Source organism: Anastrepha ludens, chromosome 2 (assembly GCF_028408465.1).
Source record: "Anastrepha ludens isolate Willacy chromosome 2, idAnaLude1.1, whole genome shotgun sequence".
Taxonomy (NCBI): Eukaryota; Metazoa; Arthropoda; class Insecta; order Diptera; family Tephritidae; genus Anastrepha; species Anastrepha ludens.
This window is the reverse complement of record NC_071498.1, coordinates 112,487,362-112,506,397: the sequence shown is the minus strand read 5'-3', so window position 1 is coordinate 112,506,397 and position 19,036 is coordinate 112,487,362. Positions and strand designations below refer to the sequence as shown.

The 19,036-nt window shown below is 38.0% G+C and overlaps 1 protein-coding gene across 1 annotated transcript in view; it reads right to left on the bottom strand.

Moving 5' to 3' along the window:
- The window catches only part of LOC128855105 (hybrid signal transduction protein dokA), a 126,001-nt gene extending 111,225 nt beyond the window's left edge, over positions 1 to 14,776 (bottom strand). The window contains exon 1 of the mRNA XM_054089733.1: positions 13,588 to 14,776. Coding sequence (XP_053945708.1) covers positions 13,588 to 14,686 — 1,099 coding nt within the window. The 5' untranslated portion in view covers positions 14,687 to 14,776. The remainder of the gene's footprint in view (positions 1 to 13,587) is intronic.
- Positions 14,777 to 19,036: the final 4,260 nt, after the last annotated feature.

Here is a 19,036-nt window from a genome sequence, read left to right as displayed (position 1 = left end):
TGGACTAAGTAGGCAATTGAGTAGTAAAGTGCTCTCTCGACGAACAAAACTAACACTCTACAAGACTCTCATCATGCCCGTCCTAACGTATGGCGCAGAAGCTTGGCTTCGACAACAGCCGATGAAGCGACGCTTGGAGTGAAAGAATCTGCGTTTGATTTTTGGACCTTTGCACGTTGGCAACGGCGAATATCGCAGACGATGGAACGATGAGCTGTATGAGCTTTACGACGACATATACATAGCGCAGCGAATAAAGATCCAGCGGCTACGTTGGCTGGTAATGTCGTCCGAATGGATACAAATGCTCCGGCTTTGAAAGTATTCGATGCGGCACCAGCTGGTGGTAGCAGAGGAAGAGGAAGACCTCCTCTGCGTTGGAAAGATCAGGTGGAGAAGGACTTGGCTTCACTTGGTGTGTCCAACTGGCGCCGGTTAGCATGAGAAAGAAACGACTGGCGCGCTTTGTTAAACTCGGCCAAAATCGCGTAAGCGGTTATCGCGCCAATTAAGAAGAAGAAGTATACATTTTATTGAAATTTACCAAACGGTTTTTAAGTTACGCTGTCACCAGTTCAAAAAGCATAATTTTGTTGTTAATTGAATAATTTGAAAAGTATTTGTGGAATCCACTTCAAATTTTCACACAATATATTTACGATATTATTCTTCAAAAAAATGCAAAAAAATAAAAATCCAATTTTTTGAAAATTTTGCATACCCTTAATCCATTAATAAAGAGCCATAGATATAAATTTCGAATTTGGAAAACGACTAGTCTCATTTCATTCACGTTCTGGTACAAAAGGGTACAATTAGTCTCCTCATAGGATCTGTTCATTCCATATAGAGAAATCAAAAGTGGCGTTAGTCGCATGTTCCTGTGCAACGGACACATCCCGAACAAGTCGCTTTTTTTGCAGGGTTTGCATACATATCTACATACACATATCCATATGTATAGACTGTATGCAGTACTTTTATACACAATGCAGTTATAGCATTTTACCGTTGCCACGAAACAATTGCAATCGCTGCTGGGCAATTGTTTTGGTATTTGCGGTGACCCATTTTTAATATGAAACTCAACTCTCTTGTAAAATTCATTATGGCAAATTGATGGCAACATTTTTGCGCGGACACACACTCACACACACATTCAAAGCGGCTACATATGTACGTAAGCCAATCTATTATTAAATTTGTATTTTATTGTTTGCTGGTGTTGTTGCTATTTTCGCTCATCATTTGTGTGTATGCGTGCGTAAAACAATCAATGTGTATTTTTTCAGTTTTTCATTTGTAGATTTTAATTTTTAATTGTAGGACGTTGCATTTTTATGAGGTCATTAAAAAGCGCTTAAGTGAAATTGAATTGAATAGGTGCGGTGTAAAAAGTTGTTTTTGTAATGCAATTTTATATATACCCACATACATGTACATATGTATATAATACATACGAAGTATTTATTTATTTACTCGTTTTGAAGTGACTTTCATCAATTTGGCTGAATGCACGCAATTTAAAGTGCCACTTTGATTAATTACAATGAATCACTGATTACCGTTTAATGGTTCAATTGAACAATACACATACATACATGTGTATGTATACAGGGTCGTCGGCATAAATCCGATATATATTTAATAGTATTTGCAACCATCTGGGTACAATGGGAGTGTTCATGTCGTACAGGGTGGTCCGACTAACATTTGGAATTAGAAATTTAACTTTGCCGGCTGCTAAAATAACATCCCTCAAGCATCAGGAATTGAATTTATGGCTATACATTTACAAAATGGGTCGCTTTGTGCTTGAATAAAATTGAAAAATATTTTAAATGGAATATCGATCGAAAGAGTGCCTATCTAGAAACTGCGACGTGGCTCTACTGGACTATTTTTTGTGTGGCGCCGTTAAAGATAAATGTTCTGCCAGCCGTTCAGAGACGCTTCGAAAATTGAAATATGCAAATTGAAGTCACCATTGGTCACGTAAGCGAGAAAATTCGCGCAAATCTACTAAAAAATATAATAAAGAACCACTGTAAAGCCAGCTGTGGAGATCATTTGAATGCAGTTGTGCAAGGCCTCTTCTTCTTATTGACTGGCGCACTAACGACTTAAGCGATTTTGGCCGAGTTGGAAGCACCAAGTGAAGCCAAATCCTTCTCCACCTGATCTTTCTAACGTCTGCTACCACCAGTTGGTACCGCATCGTATACTTTCAGAGCCGGAGCGCTTGTATCCATACGGACGACACGACCCAGTCAACGAACCCGCGGGATCTTTATTCGCTGCACTATGCCTACATACGTCGTTCTAAAGCTCATACAGCTCATTGATCTACCATCTCTGAGACTTGCCGTGCAAAGGTCCAAAAATTTTGCGGAGAATCTTTCTTTCAAACACTATAAGGTTCGCCTCATTGGATGTGCAAGGTTTACTCCGTCCAATGAAAATATAATAATATAATAAAGTAAAAATATATAAAATAATAACAAAAATATAATCATAAAATTCGAAGCGCTAGATGAAGTTGAAAATTATTTGAAAATTATTTAATGTAACCTCCGTCAACTGCATAAATCTGCTGCAGCCGAGACCAGAAGCGCCTTCATGCTCCCTTCAACTTGTTGTGCACCATTCTTCCAAGTTGCTCAACTCCATTTCTAGTGTTACCAGACTTTGCGTTAAGCTTTGCTCTCCCTACGTTCCAATCATGGCGATTGTATCCGAGCTTGAAGATGACCACAAACCATGCTACTAGTGATAGGAAAGTTTACTATGGAGCCGAGTCGTGGTTTTCCTGGCTTTATAAGCAAGCGCGAAAAATATATTTTCTTCCGGTATCCAATTAGGAAACTAATATACATATAAACTTTAAACATGTTTCTTCATCCGCAGTTTTGTGCCTAACGCTTCTGGTTCATGCTTCCCTGTATCTTTCTCGGATATATCCCGACGCCCCTGTATGTATTAATGTATGCCTGTTATTGTCTATTTGGAGTTTTATGTTTTCAATGAAAGTTGCCAATTGTTGATGGTAAAAATTATTATTTCGCCAAAATGCATAACTTAATTACTTTTGAATGATCATTGACGGCAATTAACACACATACATACACACATGTTTTTGTGTTAGCTTATTTCCAGAGACAAGGCACTTTTTTATTGCACATTATTTGATTTGTATTTCGTTGAATTTCGATAATTATTAAAGTGATTTATTTCACAAAGTAGAGGACATACCAAAATTCAGCCTGTTTTGATTCTCATGAACAATTAGAAATCGCATGAAATTTAATTTATTAATAAAAAATTTGCAGAAATACCCTGTGGACAAATTTTCTCCACCCTTTTTATATTCATAATAATAAAAATTATTGACCTTTGCACCTTTTGCTGCGTGTTTTGGCGGAGGTTTCTCATCTTATTAGTTTTGTGCGTCTTGATGTTTGTTCTGCAAATGCCGGGACCTACGATTTTATGCCGCCTCCGAACGGCAGATAGTTTTTTATGAAGAGTTTTTTCATGGAAGAAATACACTCGGAGGCTTGCCCTTGCCTGCCGAAGGGCGACCGCTATTCTTGGTGTTTCATGTGCCATGTGAATGGTAATCAACCCATATAAAATGATTCGGCTTCGAAAGCTGCTTCATTGCAATACAAGAACTAGAAAGTATTTCTAAATTTAGTTGGATCGAACTTCATACCGGCGTACATGTTACATGGTAAAATTAAATTTGGGCTGATTGTTAATTTTTGGAATCAAACAAACTCATAATCTGAGAAACAGACGGAAATTTAGTCTTCAGATATAAAGAATTCTTGTGGTTTTCATCCATTGTCAATCATATTAATGTCATATCTAAAGGAGATGAAGAGCAATAAGTGTATCAAGTTTGGGTCTTTGGTGTATTTTATGTCGTTACATTCATTTAACGGAAAGTATCCATAGAATATCATATTTTTTGAAAATTTCATTGTACTTGTGTTGTATTTTTATCCTCATTTGTTCCAAATTTGAATCATTTTGTTTCGTTTATTACAGGGACATCATGTTTTTTCTTTTCTGAAAATTACCGTTATATGAGAGGTACACGTATTCACATACTCGTCCAATTAGTTGTTTTTCAGGCAGCAACGAAGTAACGATTAGCTTGTGCTGTTATAAGCCGGCACTCGAAGTCTAGCTTTAGACCGCTCCATTATACCTATTTGGCTGAAAAATCACAACCAGCGATTGTTTGTGAGCTCGAACATCTTAAAGTAAATAAAGTTTTTGTTTATCGCACCATTACTCGTTACAATGATACTGGTGGCATCGCGAAACGTCATTTAGGTGGTCATCAAAGGACTACAGCATCACGTGAAATGGTTCAAAAGGTGAAGAAGCGACTTGAGCGAAATCCCCGACGAAGTGCCTTTCAAATGTCGAAAGAACTGAAAATATCTGTCCGTAGCATCCGTTGCATACTGAAAAATGGTCTCAAAGTCAAGCCTTACAAGATCCAAAAGTCGCATGATCTCACACCAAAGCAGCAACAAGTCAGACTTGAGGGAGAGTCTTCTCTTCACTCTTGCTCTTGCTCTTACACTCTTGCTTCACTTGGTCGAAAGCGGTAAATTTCCGAATATTGTGTTTTCTGACGAGAAAATTTTTCAAATTAAGCAATTCGTAAACTCCCAAAACGATAGTGTTTATTTGATCGACCGTTCATACGATAATTTGAGTCATCGACTGGCCACCATTGGATTGGATGCAGTACCAGCCACAGGTAATGGTTTGGGCCACTGTAACCGCAGATGGGCACTCTGCAATCGTTTTCATCGAGTCTGGCGTCAAGGTAAATACGGAATAGTATCGATAAAGTATTTTGGAGATTGCTTTAAAGCCGTGTGTAGACAAACATTTTGATGGCAGACCATGGACTCCGCACCATCTCACAAAGCTCGAGTGAACTAAGAATGGCTAAAAAGCAACGTTCCAAACTTCATAACATCCACATAATGGCTCTCAAATTCACCAGACGCGAATCCGATGGATTATTTTCTTTTTGGGTAATTTTGGAGAGCAAGAGTCGAACTGAAAGATTCACCAGTCTCGAGGCGCTGAAAAAAGCCATTGTCCGCGAGTGAGCAAAATTATAATTCCTTTATGCACAAATGCGCGGGTATAAAAATTGTTCATTACCAGTCCCAAGCAAAAAAAAAAAGATTTTCTGTATTTATTATAAACATTCTAACACGCTTTGTGTCGATTGTTTGTTAAGCAGAAAAATTGCACATTTCATTTTTTTAAGTCTTTAATTACAAGAACCTTACAGACGGGATATGAATATTTACTTAAAATTAATTCTTTCGTCCTAGAGCAAAAGAAGGCTATTATGAAGAGCAGGACGCAATTCTCAAATGGAAAGGGAAAAATATAGGTCGAGTAGCTCGTAGGTACTATTTAACTCAGTAAGAGCACTCGTAGTAGGGGCAAAGCTACAGTTGTTTGATTTTACTGTTTTCACATTAAATGGATAGGAAAATCCTAAAGTTTTGTGAGGAATACTGAAGCCAATCTGTTCAAGAAGGGTATGTCTATTGGCAAGGGATTAGCATGCACACAAGCGCCAACAATTCACGCGAAGTTAACCTGGTGGCATCGGATTCCCAAAAATTTACTGTTTGTGCGTTTTTGAGGCGGCGGCGTGATAGGTCCAAACACGTTGGGGAGGATGGATCGCTAGTAAACAGATTACAAAAATTCGTTACTCTATTGGTACACTGAATATTGTTCCGGTGAAGCACAAAAAAAAAAACAAAAACATCGCTAATACGAATGAAGGATATGGGGAGTCTACCCGAGGTGATTTTTTTTTTGCGACTTGTTGGTTGGAATGTTAAAATGCTCTGATTTTTGTTGTTGTCTCAAGGTGAATCTACCTGGGGTGATTTTTTTCTTGCGGTTTGTTGGTTGGAATATCAAAATACCCTGCTGTTTTGTTGTTGTCTTAAGGTGAATTTACCCGAGGCGATTTTTTTCTAGCGATTTGTTGGTAGGAATGCCAAAATGCCCTCCTCTTTTTGTTCTTGTTTTATTTTATTGTTTACATCTTCATATAAAACATTTTCATTGAACTGTTGAGAATCAAACATCCGAATTGCAAAAACGAAATATATGTGAATCTTAATGCTACTCCAGCGGCAGGTACTGGTTTGTCTACAAAAGCAAGAGGCACTGCATTCGAACGGGAAGGCTTCATGCTAAGCAGCTGATGCGTCGCTGGGGTTTGACGTACGCGTATTTTTTCTATAGCAGCTTCAATGCGCTTATTTACTATTCACACCTCGTAGAATAGGACCAACATTTCCGTAAAGCCAAATCTCGAGTAGATATTTTATGCTAATATGAATGCAATAGAATCAAAATCTCGCTGATAAGCATGCAATACATGCATAAGAAAGTAATAAATCTGCGTTTAAATACTTAATTCTTAGCACTTTTTCTATGGACCGAGGTGAGAATTCAACTTTAAATTCAGTTGCTAAATAAAACCAGAATGACTGGGAAACAACTTGCCAGTGCAATTAATTAATCGGAAATACATTCTACATATGCACACTTGTGAGCCAAATAATAGGATTGTTTTATTTTTTTTTTTATTTTTTTTATTAATTTTAAATATTTATATACATTTTACCAATTTGTGGAGCAACATCAAGGCTCACGCAACAAATAGAAGAAGGAGCTCTGAAAAATACCTAAACAAAAATTTATACATTTTATACAATAATAAAACCCCAAAATACGCATGTAATGTAATAACTTCGCACAGAATGCTCCGATTTGCATGGGACTTTACGCATTTTAAAGTTTATCCATCCAGGAAGGTTAATATTAATGCGGTTTGAAGTGGTTCATAAAAGGGTCTTGGCAATATGAAAAAATGTTGTGAAAAAGCATTAGTAGTAACTATTACATAAAAAACTAATCAGTCGATCGGAATCATTTTTCTTTGTAAAGGGTGATCAGATTAGGGGTCCTTTTTTCAATAGCGGTTTTGTGACAGATCACGCGTGACTACAGCCAAACTAAATACATGATTTTTTTCAGTATACATTGATATTTCATCATGGAAAGACTTACGCCTCAAAAACGTTTACAAATCGAGTGATTGTATTACGAAAATCGATCCTCTGTGAAAAGTGTTCATCACGCGATCAGGCCAACTTATGATGTTCAGCGATAAGACCCATTCTGGCTCAATGAGCAAAATTGTCGTATTTGGACTGAAGAGCAACTCGAAGTCATTCAAGAACAGCCATTACCATCATTGAAGACAACCGTTTGGTGCGGCCTATGGGCTTTGGAATCATCGGCTCATTTTTCTTCAAAGACGAGGCTGCTGGCAATGTAGCAGTGAATGGCGAACGCTATGGGCGCTTGATAAACGACTTTGCGATGCCGTCTTTTTGATTGAAGCCAGTGATCTCCACAAGAATTGGTACCAACAAGACGGCCATCGCGTCTATTTGCCATACAGCCCGTGAAACAATGGATTTACTGTGTCGTCCCTCGGACCAGTGGATTGGCCACCAAATCGTGAGATATCACACCTGTGGATTCTATTTGTGGGGCTATATAAAATATAAATGCTTTGTGGATAAACCAGCTACGATTGAGGCATTGGAGGCCCACATTACTAAAGTTACTTTTGTCCTCTAGTGAGTCATTCAACATTGGTGTTTACGGATGACCGAATTGCGGTGCAGTTGCGGCCAATATTTGAAAAGGATTATATTTAAAAAATAAATCTGATATCTCTTGAACAAAATTTGAGAAAAATTTCACATCTGTTGTGCATTCGTTAGGGGAAAATTCTCAAAAATCAACAAGATGTTTGAGGCACTTCAAATTTACATTTTGTTATACTAAATAAAAATTAATTAGCTATGAAAGGGCGTACCACATTTTTGTTTTTAATTACAATTAAGAGTTTGAAAACTTTTCGATTTTTTTTAAGTTTGTATTATATAAAACTGTAAGCTTTCATTTGTATGATGCGCTATACTTAAATAAAAAAAGGATGAAAATTGCAAAATAAAAGAAAACTGTTGAAAATCGGTAAAAATATCGCGGTTCTATTGTATTGCCCCTAAGTGTAAGTGGCAACAGATAGTTGCTTTTTTCTTGCTTATAACTTACAAACACTCCTATGTAAATATACCAGCAGTATATTAATTTATAATTATAGGTAAGTGCGGTCAAAGCAAACACTATAAAGCATTTAAATTGGAAGACAGCTGTAATGAAAGAAAAATTCAATGCCTTCTGAGTGAGCTTACTAAAGTCTATTTATTTTATAGCTTATGAATTTTGCAAATAAAATACAAATTTAATTATGTGTTGGTCGCTGTAGCCGAATGGCTTTGTGAGCAACTACCGTTCGGTAGGTCTCTTGTGCGAAACCCACTAAGAATATTAATCAACAAACGATGACAATCTATTTTTCTAATAGCAGTTGCCGTAGCCGAATGGGTTGGTGCGTGACTACTATTCGGAATTCACAGAGAACGTAGGTTTCAATCTCGGTAAAACGTCAAAATGAAGAAAAAGTTTTTTCTAATAGCAGTCGCCCCTCGGTAGGCAATGGCAAACCTACGAGTGTATTTCTGTCATCAAAAAGCTCCTCATAAAAAATATTTGCCGTTGCTTCTCATAAAAACCCATCGGCCTTTGGCAGGTAGCATCAAACTGTAGGTTCTTCATTTGTGGAACAACATTAAGCTACACATCCCAAATTGACAGAGAAACTCGGCCAAACATCTAAAACTTGCGTTGAGTGGCCGAGTGTGAGTCATTCAAGCCCTTCTACAATTTCAAGTTCGTGTGAAACATTTACAATTCGATTAGATCGGTTGCGATATGCAGATGAGAAATCGGTTGTGAGAGACACTTGTTCTAGAGTAATCAGCTGATCAGTTATATAAAAAACTGAAGTGTGTTATGTTTTTTTTCAATCCCAATGTATATGTAAATGAGTATTCAAGCATTAGAGACACTTGTTCTAGAGTAATCAGCTGATCAGTTATATAAAAAACTGAAGTGTGTTATGTTTTTTTTCAATCCCAATGTATATGTAAATGAGTATTCAAGCATTATAAACAATTAATCTCAGCAAAAAATATTAGCTGGTTTACCTAGTTTGAGAAATAAATCACTAGACACTTAATTGTTTACACTGCAAGCATATTTATTATTAATTTGCATATCTAATATACTCCCTGGTACGGTGGTGAGAGGTTAGTCAACATTGCGAAATTACAAATTTCATATAATATCCTGTTGTAGAAATGTTCATAAAGGCAGAGTTTTGATTTGTATGTTTTATGGGTAGCACTGACAAATCGAATGTAAATTTGAGTAAAATGAAGTTGGGCCTTAGTTAGAAATGTTCATAAAGGCAGAGTTTTGATTTGTATGTTTTATGGGTAGCACTGACAAATCGAATGTAAATTTGAGTAAAGTGAAGTTGGGCCTTAGTTAGAAATGTTCATAAAGGTAGAGTTTTAATTTGTATGTTTTATGGGTAGCACTGACAAATCGAATGTAAATTTGAGTAAAATGAAGTTGGGCCTTAGTTAGAAATTTTCATAAAGGCAGAGTTTTGATTTGTATGTTTTATGGATAGCACTGACAAATCGAATGTAAATTTGAGTAAAATGAAGTCTGGCCTTAGTTAGAAATGTTCATAAAGGCAGAGTTTTGATTTGTAAATTTGAGTAAAATGAAGTTGGGCTTTAATGCAATGGGGTTTTCAATTGGCGCGGGGGTGATTTTGGCGCCCTGTGGCAGCCATTTTGTTTTGGTGACATCTGTCAAATCTTTTGTTTATTATTCAGTTGTTTATGCCAAATCATCATGGCAAGTTACTCGATTGAACAGCACGTTCAAGTGACAAAACTTTATTATCAAAATGAGTGTTCATTAACGCAAACGTTGCGCGCATTGCGCCCATTTTTCGGTAGACGTGGTGGCCCTTCCAATTTCTTATGGCCCATATGGACCTAGACGACATGTGGTTCCAGCAGGACGGCGCTACGTGCCACACAGCAAACGCCACGACATTCCATTTCAACATCTACCCGCCCTTATTGAAAAACCCTTTACGAGTATATACATATATATGGTAGGCGCTTATACCCTTGTTCGGTATTTGGGCGAGCTTTTAAAATTTATGTTGTGGCTTTTGTTATTTTCCAGAAATGAAGGGACTTAGAGTTGTACGCCGCAACCGATAGGCATATTGTTTTTGTTGTTGCTGGAATAGTTAATAAATTATATGTATATAAGAATATTCGGAAGTGTATCTTTTCAGCACAGTTCAATGGCCTTGAAAACTGTGTTTGCCTTTTCCTGGGACTTCATATTGCAAGTAATCGGCAATGAAAATGATGCAATTTTCTCTGCCTTGTTATCCAAGCTTTCAAACGTTGGAAGGTTTATCTATGGTATTGAGACAGGGCTATTACCATGAGTGGCATGACGCTTCAGAAGATATCGTGACTCCATGCAGGATGACGGAGGTAGTGACAGGATGTTGACAAAGAAAACTGAGGCTAACATCAATAAAGTGAAAGAAAAGCTGATCAACAACCGCAAATTAACCATCAGAGAGCTGACAGAGGTCTTGAACATTGCTTTTGTTTCCGTTCAAGACATTTGATTTGGGTTAGCGCCATGTTGCTGTAAAGTTGGCCCCAGAGAAAGTGAGTTTCATAAAAAAAAGGGACTGCGTTGCCAAAGACATTATCATTCAAAAAACTGGAGGCATCATTACTGTAGGTTTATGAGTATGACACGCGATCCAGACATCAGGCGAGTGAGAATGAACCAAGACGAAAAAAATAGGTTGAAAAACCACTTAGTCAAACAAGAAATCGGTGCTCATGGTTTTTATGGATTACAACGGCATTGTACACTACGAATTTTTGCCAGAAGGTCACACAGTTAATAAGGACTACTATTTGGGCGCTATTATAAAACGTTTAGCTGAAGAAAATCGCCAAAAAAGAAAGGATATGTAAGAAAACAACTCGCGGATTTTGCGCCATGACAACGTACCGACGCACAGTGCCATCATTTTCCGTAAATTTTTGGCTAAGAACGAAACGAATACCTAGCTATTGGAGGGATTGAATTCACCTGACACGGCTACCTGCGTTTTCTTTTTTTGTTTGATCGAGTCAAAAAACCACTACAGAGAACGAGATTTAACAGCCGAAAGGAAGTAATGGAAAAACCGAGACAGCTCTGATGGCTATACCGAAAATAGAGTTCTCGAAATGTTTCGAGAGCTGGATCAAACGTTGTGTATTATGAAGGCGATAATATTGTTACAATAGCGAAGTTTCGCGAATCGACTGGCAACAATAGCGAAGGAGAGGCCAAAACAAAAACATGAATAAGCCTTGATGGCCTCAGCAGATAGCGAGACAGTGCACGCTTTCTGTGTCTACCGCTAGATAAATTAGAACTCGCCAGAAGATACGAGCTGACAGATCGACAAATTACGACAGTTATTAAGCACAGTTATACTCGTATAAACCGAGGTGCATGCGCATGAGGTATTCAGTAGTAAGTTAAAAGTGTAAGTGGATAAACGAAGAGCAATAGAGTGATCCAGTCTTAAAGTGAACGTGTACATTTAGAAGTAAAATGTTGGAAACAAAGTAAAGCAAGTATGTTGCCATTAATTTGTGTGTTTGGTTCGACAATCCAGTGATCGAATTCGGAGTGTTAGTGTCAGCGTTTTATTTGAATTTTGACGTAAAAAATTGACACTTGACACTTTTGAGGAATAAACTTGTATTTTCAATTTTCTGAATATATTCCGGGAATTTTTTGATCAACGGAGTAACTTCAACTTCAACGTTTCATAGCTTCAAGGAGTACTCGTAGTTTGAATGGCAGAAACCATTTACAGGTATTTTACTGACATCCAAAGGGGAACATCTCGCTTGGTGTCCGATAATCTATAATGAGTGAAATTAATTCAATGGAATTCAATGAAAGTTTTCGATACAAGATACAGTCGACTTTTGTTTGCTTCTGGCATGCATACTTAATATTCTCTCGATTGACCTGCAACTCAGCCAGAGTTGTTAATCCCCTGTGACTCTCCACAAGGAAAGAGTGGGAAAATGGTAGCGTTAATGAATTTTCTGAATTGTGTAGGATCTTCAAACCACTAAACGAAAGCATGATTTTACTATAGGGTTTTTCAATTGGCGCGGGTCGATTTTGACGCCCTGTGGCAGCCATTTTGTTTTGGTGACATCTGTCAAATCTTTTGTTTATTATTCAGTTGTTTATGCCAAATCATCGTGGCAAGTTACACGATTGAACAGCACGTTCAAGTGACAAAACTTTATTATCAAAATGAGTGTTCAGTAACGCAAACGTTGCGCGCATTGTGCCCCTTTTTCGGTAGACGTGGTGGCCCTCCAAAGTCGACTCTTCTTTGAGACGTAAGGGTCAGTAAACAATCAGCCAACACCCGTACGTTCAAGGAACGCAAGATCAACCGAGAACATTGCCGCGGTCCGTGAAAGTGTACAGCAGAACCCGAGGCAGTCTATTCTTCGCCGTGCACAAAAACTTGGCCTTTCGCAGACTTCAACTTGGCGAAATTTGGGTCGGGACTTGGGCCTACACCCGTACAAGATCTAACTGACCCAGGAGCTCAAAGTTGATGACCATAGACAACGCCGTTTGTTCGCTGACTGGGCTTCGTATCGTTTGGAAGAGAACCCCAGTTTTGGGCGAAAAATCATCTTTAGTGACGAGGCGCATTTTTGGATGAATGGCTGTGTTAACAAACAAAATTGCCGTATATGGGACAACACCAATCCACACGAGGCTCACCAGGTGATAATGCATCCTCAAAAAGTTACCGTTTGGTGTGGATTTTGGGCCGGCGGCGTCATTGGTCCGTACTTTTTTGAAAACGACGTTGGTGAGGCGGTCACCGCCAACAGCGAGCGCTACACACCGATGATAACCAATTTCCTATGGCCCATATTGAACCATATAGACCTAGACGACATGTGGTTCCAGTAGGACGGCGCTACGTGCCACACAGCAAACGCCACGATTGACATTCTGAATCTCTACCCGCCCTTATTGAAAAACCCTTTATAATAGGTGACTCAAAAGGTTTGAGGAAATATTTTTGATAAGTAGAGTTGCGTTGAATTTTCAATAAGTAAGTTGAAAGTGATTTGTCTCGGACCTGACAATGGTTCCTTTTTTATATTGGTAGGATTAAATATTTACTCATAAAATTAAAGCGAAGTGCTACGTAAATATTTTAATTGCAAAGTCCTTATCTCTCTGTTACAATTACACAGCAAACAAAATTAAAAAAATCTTTCGGAACATTTCGGAATAGCCTTTATTCCTAATGTACGTTTTTTGAGAAGACAAACAAGATCTGAGAGTTAGAAATTCCGATGTAAATAAGCTAAATTTAGCTAATCCCATTTCCATGTCGTAAAGAAATGCTAAAATACAGTGAAACAGCAGACTCACCTTTCTTACTGCTGCCCGCCTTTGCCATTATCTGTGATTGCTTCACATGTGGTGGGGGTGAATGCGATTCGCGTGGTTTCTTCGGCACGCACAGATCCAATGGTTGATCCAATATGCCACCATTCACATCATCCTCACTGGCCTCACTCACCGATGCGCTACGCAAGTGGCTGGGCTCACGTTGTGGCGATTTCGGCTGCTGCGCAAACTGTTGCTGAAAAGTACGTAGTATACTTTTTGGCGATTTGGCGGGTACTGGAGGCAGCGGCATAGCTGCATTAGATGATGAATTGGACGACTCATCCATTGTTTCGCGTTGCATTATGGTGGTGCTGCTGTTGTTGGCAGCCAAAATGTGTTGCTGACCCGGCGAAGAGACGCCACGCCAACCAAGAATATCCGCAATGGCATGCGGAGTGGGTCGCATAGGTGGACGCGCGTACACATGCGGATGCCAGCTATCTGGGGCATTGCTGGCTTTGTGTTCGAGATCACTTTGTATTTTGTTTGGTTTGATTGAAGGCGGCGCTGCATCCAAACGATGTGGATGTGGGGTTTTGGCGCGTGGCGGTGGTGGTGGGGGTGGCGAAAGCGGTGTGTGTATTGGTGGTGCAGATAAACAAGCTGCCTCCAAGTGTACCGCACTGCCATTGCCATTGGTGTAACAGCTGGTTGGCGAGGGACGTGGCGTAGACTCGAGTGTCTTCTGTAGGAAATTACCCGCAATGCGCTGTTCAGGGTCGCGCACTTTCAGCAGATTAGCGAGCTTTTCTTTGCTACTTGGGCTAATGCAAGCATGGCTAGAGACCAAATGCTGTGCAGCCATATTGTGATTTAAAGCGCCAATATTGTTATTATTTAAGCCGAAATTGTTGTACTGCGGGTGGCCGTGTGGTGGGATGGTCAAAGGACTCTGATAGACATACGAGCTGGCGGCGGCCATGTTAAGTTGCTCCTGCTCGGCTAGGGACGCCTGTAGGCGGGAGTGTGTTTTGAATTTCTGCTGCTCCTTGGCGAGTAGTGCGGCGGTGCTGAAAATAGGCGCATGTGCTCCACTAACCATTTCCGCAACAGCGTCGCGATCAATTTCGGGCATCATTTATGGGCGCTAATTGGGTGTGATTACTTGCAACAGATTCTATAGAAAAGATATAAGAGAAAAAGTAGGTTAAAAGTAATTCATCTGCCGTTGCTTTAGGCTCAATTTTCCTATTATATTACTACTAATTAACATACTCCATCTCAAGCTCAGTGGTTTGTGTTTTGTTGGAAAAATGTATCTGGTGTATGTACGTTTATATTATATCTTCCCCACTGCATTGACTCATATCAATTTAATTAAAATAATTAATTAGTAGTAACAGAGTCACCGCATATGAGGAGAAACCGCATTGAAGGGCGCACAACAGGATACATTCATACAAGTAAAACATACTTACAAACATTTCTACACACGAGTATACATACGCTAGACACACTTTATATGAGAGCAGACATGCGGAATACTGACAGCTGCTTTATTTGCAACACTCAACCGCCAGTCGGTTTAGTATTTTGCCGTTGACTGTTGGCCGATGAACGCCTGCACCAGTACAGTGTGACAAGATTGTTAAAAAATTTATTAAAAAAATTTGTTTTTTGTAAGCAAGCAATATTTGAATATAAATAAAGAACTCCGTATACCTTTTGGAGAAATGAGTCAATAGATTTGCTGGGAAAAAACTTAAGCATGGGTCTCCCAACGGCGAAAAAATATTCAGTTATCTATCAATTGTTTAAATTATGCCATACACTAAACAGAGAATTTGTAGTCAATGTTTCGTTATGTTGGACTACCTGCTGAGTCTATTCGCTTACATTATTCTTAGAATAATTTTAGTTTTAAAATAATTTGTAGAATATTTTCCATATATAATATTTTTGGAATGATTTGAACTAGGAAACACTTAGTGATAAATCGAAAATTCAAAACCTTATCAAGCAGCCATTTTTAACTATCAGAACATGGTTTAAATGTTGTAGCTGATATTTATAAACGAATATACCCCTTCACCAAATGAAAAAAATGGACCTTTGGACTAACATTTAAAAAAAAGTGGACGTACGAGCAAAAATAAAATATAATATTTCTTAAATAAATTTTAGAATCGAACATCTCGAAAATGGTTATGATTGGGACATCATGTCCTATAACCAAATATTACAAATAATCAAATATTTGCCTAAATAAAAAACTACAAATTTTTCGATAGGAAGATTAATTTTGCACCACCTTTGTCAGGTGGGACTGTTCATTAAATCCTGATATATATATATATATATATATAGGGATATACATTTAACTAAAAAGAGAAAAAAATCGGACCCTTGAACTAACATTTAAAGAAAAATAGGCGTACAATAAAAAACAAATACTTTTTAATAATTTTTATAATCGAAAATAGCTATGTTTTGGATATCATGTCTATAACCAAATGTAATCAGAAATTACTTAAAAAAAAAAGTGGCGCAAAATTAATCAACCAATTAGTTTTTGAATACCTTTTTTTTACCAGATAAAAAAATAAATGATTTTGATTGATGAAAAACTTTGTTTTAACTTTTACGCTCTACATTGCTTATCTGTTTGTATACTTCAGCTGTTTAGTTCACAAGCGTCAAATATGACTGACGTACGACGCCATTTACAAAAATTATACAAAATATCTCCCGATAGGGTGAGTAATTTTGCACCATCTTGTATGAGGTCTGTCTATTAAATGAAGATACATATATATTTATGTATTTATAATTGGCACGAACACCGCTGTCAAGTACTTGGCCGGGCTCCTCCTCCAATTCGTGATCTGCTTCCGAACGCCAGAGGGGGTTGTTGGTATTACCGGCCGAGCGGCGACCGCTATTAGAAAAAAAGAGTTTCTATCACATTTGGTGTTTCGTGCCCCCAGCGGGTTTCGAATGCGGATACTACTGAATGGTAGTGCGTCAGGCACCAACGCATTCGGCTTAGGCGGCCACCAAATAAAAAGATATTTGAACATTTAATTTTAATTTCATACATTTTTACTTATCAGCTCCTTAGACATAGAGCTTCTTCTCTCTTTAAATCTTATACTGGTCTAAATTTAAAGCCATCTTGTTAGCTCCTTAAGAATGCGCGCCGTTCGCCCTTTCACGGTCTCAAGAGACTCAAATCTTGTTACTCTTATTTCAGATTTCTTAAGAAAGGTTCGGACGTGGCAAAATCTTTCGAAAAGAGCGGATGACCTAACACTACGATATTTTACTTCCCTGGGAAAATTCTTTACTTGGTTTATGACCCAACACTTGTCATTCAACTATTCGAAACTTTAATAAAAGAAAATATTTTTGACAAACTCAAAGTTATTAATTCAAACAGAAACTATGTAATTTAAATGACATGAATTGTGCTGGGCCATTATTATCAAACGTAAATTAGTTCGCCATGGAGGCTACAGAGACTTATAGTATAAATTGCTAGGACCAGTTTTTTAGTGCAAGCTTCTCTACGTCTTCCGGTTAAACTAAGTTAAAATGCTTTTTTTTGCAGGCTTATATTCAATTCGAAAAATTCTCCACAGTTCAACTGACTCTGAAAAACCGGCCCATAATATGCACCATAATGTCGCAGAGGACTGATTTTTCTCACGTTCTATCTACGGCAATTGAAAGCTTACTGCTGCTTCTCTGTGACTATTCTGCGTCTACTCTGTATTGCGTTTCTCATTTTCGCCGATAAAAAACTAATTTTCAGGACATATTAAGAGTTGTGTAAAAAAATTTATATTCAAATATTTTTTAAGATTTTAAAATTCAAGAACAATAATAATAAGAAATTTCTGGGCTTAAATGCATTGTTCAGAAAATATCATCATATACAGGGTGGCTGATGAAAACCGCTACCAAAAAAAAATTGAATAACTTTTTTTCTTTTTAAGTTATCTGTTCCATTTTTGTTTTAATTTGCAGATTGATCTTTAAAATTTATTAAAATGGATAACTGGGACACGCAAACAAGAATTTGGATAGTCCGCCGCTATCACGCACTGGCGTCCGTAGTTTTGGTACAGAGAGAGTACAGGCGGATGTTTGGCGGCGATCCCCCGAGCAGATGGACCATAATGAGACTGGTGAATAATTTTGCTGAGCAAGGAACAGTCGCAAGAAGGCCTTATCATCGAAACCCACCAAGGGTTTCAACAAGAAGCTTATCTGCTCAACTTGGTGTCAGCCGACAGTCTTTGCAAACAATAATGCACAAAGATTTAGACTTATTTCCCTACAAAATTCAAATGGTTAACAAACTGAATGCAGCAGACTTGCCGATTCGCTTGGAATTTTGCCAGAAGATCCTGCAAATGGTGGAAGAAGACCAAAACATGTTAAACTGCCTTTTCATGTCTGATGAGGCCCATTTCGATTTAAACGGCAATGTGAACAAACAAAATTGTTGAATATGGAGTACTTCTAACCCACAGATACTCCACGAGACGGAATTGCATCCTCTTCGCGTGACAGTGTGGTGTGCGGTTTCTTCACGCTGTATTGTCGGGCCTTATTTTTTTGAAGAAAATGGTCACACCGTTACGGTTACTGGAGACCGTTATTTGAAAATGCTGAAAGAATTTTTCTATCCAGAACTACGCCGAAAGAGAATTCCTTTCAACTCTGTGTGGTTTCAACAAGATGGGGCAACGTCTCACATAGCCCAGACTGTTTCAAGAAACTCCGAATTTCGTTGGCCCCCCAGGTCGCCTGACCTTACTGCACCTGACTTTTTCTTGTGGGGTTTATGTAAACAAGAAGTTTATAAAACAAAGCCAACAAATTTGGATAAACTAAAACAATCCATTCGGGCAACAATTGCGGCTATTCCTGTCGCAACTCCCAAAGCAGCAATGAACAACTTTTTACTAAGATGCCGCACTTGTGTCAACGAGCATGGGGGGCATTTAAATTCGATTATTTTTAAAACTAGTTAAGCTACATTTAATAAAATTTAATGACCTTCAACTTGAGAAAAAAAATAAATGAATTCCATACACTAAAAAAAAGTTATTTGAGTTTCTTAATGTAGCAAAATTCATCAGCCACCCGTATTATTATATTTATTTTCGAGTTATATATTTTTGGTCAACAATACAACCTATTTTTCGAGTGTTTTTTTTCGTTCTGAAATAGAGATAATATTGTTTGTTGTTATTTTTTTGATTAGAAATAATCATTATTTTTTTGGGTTTTAAATTTTTCATCCAAAATAGTGACTGCTTTTTGAGCTCCATTTTTTGTCATCGCAAGTAAAACTAAGGCCCTTATTATGAGCAACATTCGATCTTCGACTGTAGTCGAAAGTGCTGATCGAACGAATTTTCATTTGGTATTATGGTGCTCATTCGTTGAAGAATAGGACTATTGTGAATTTCGATCG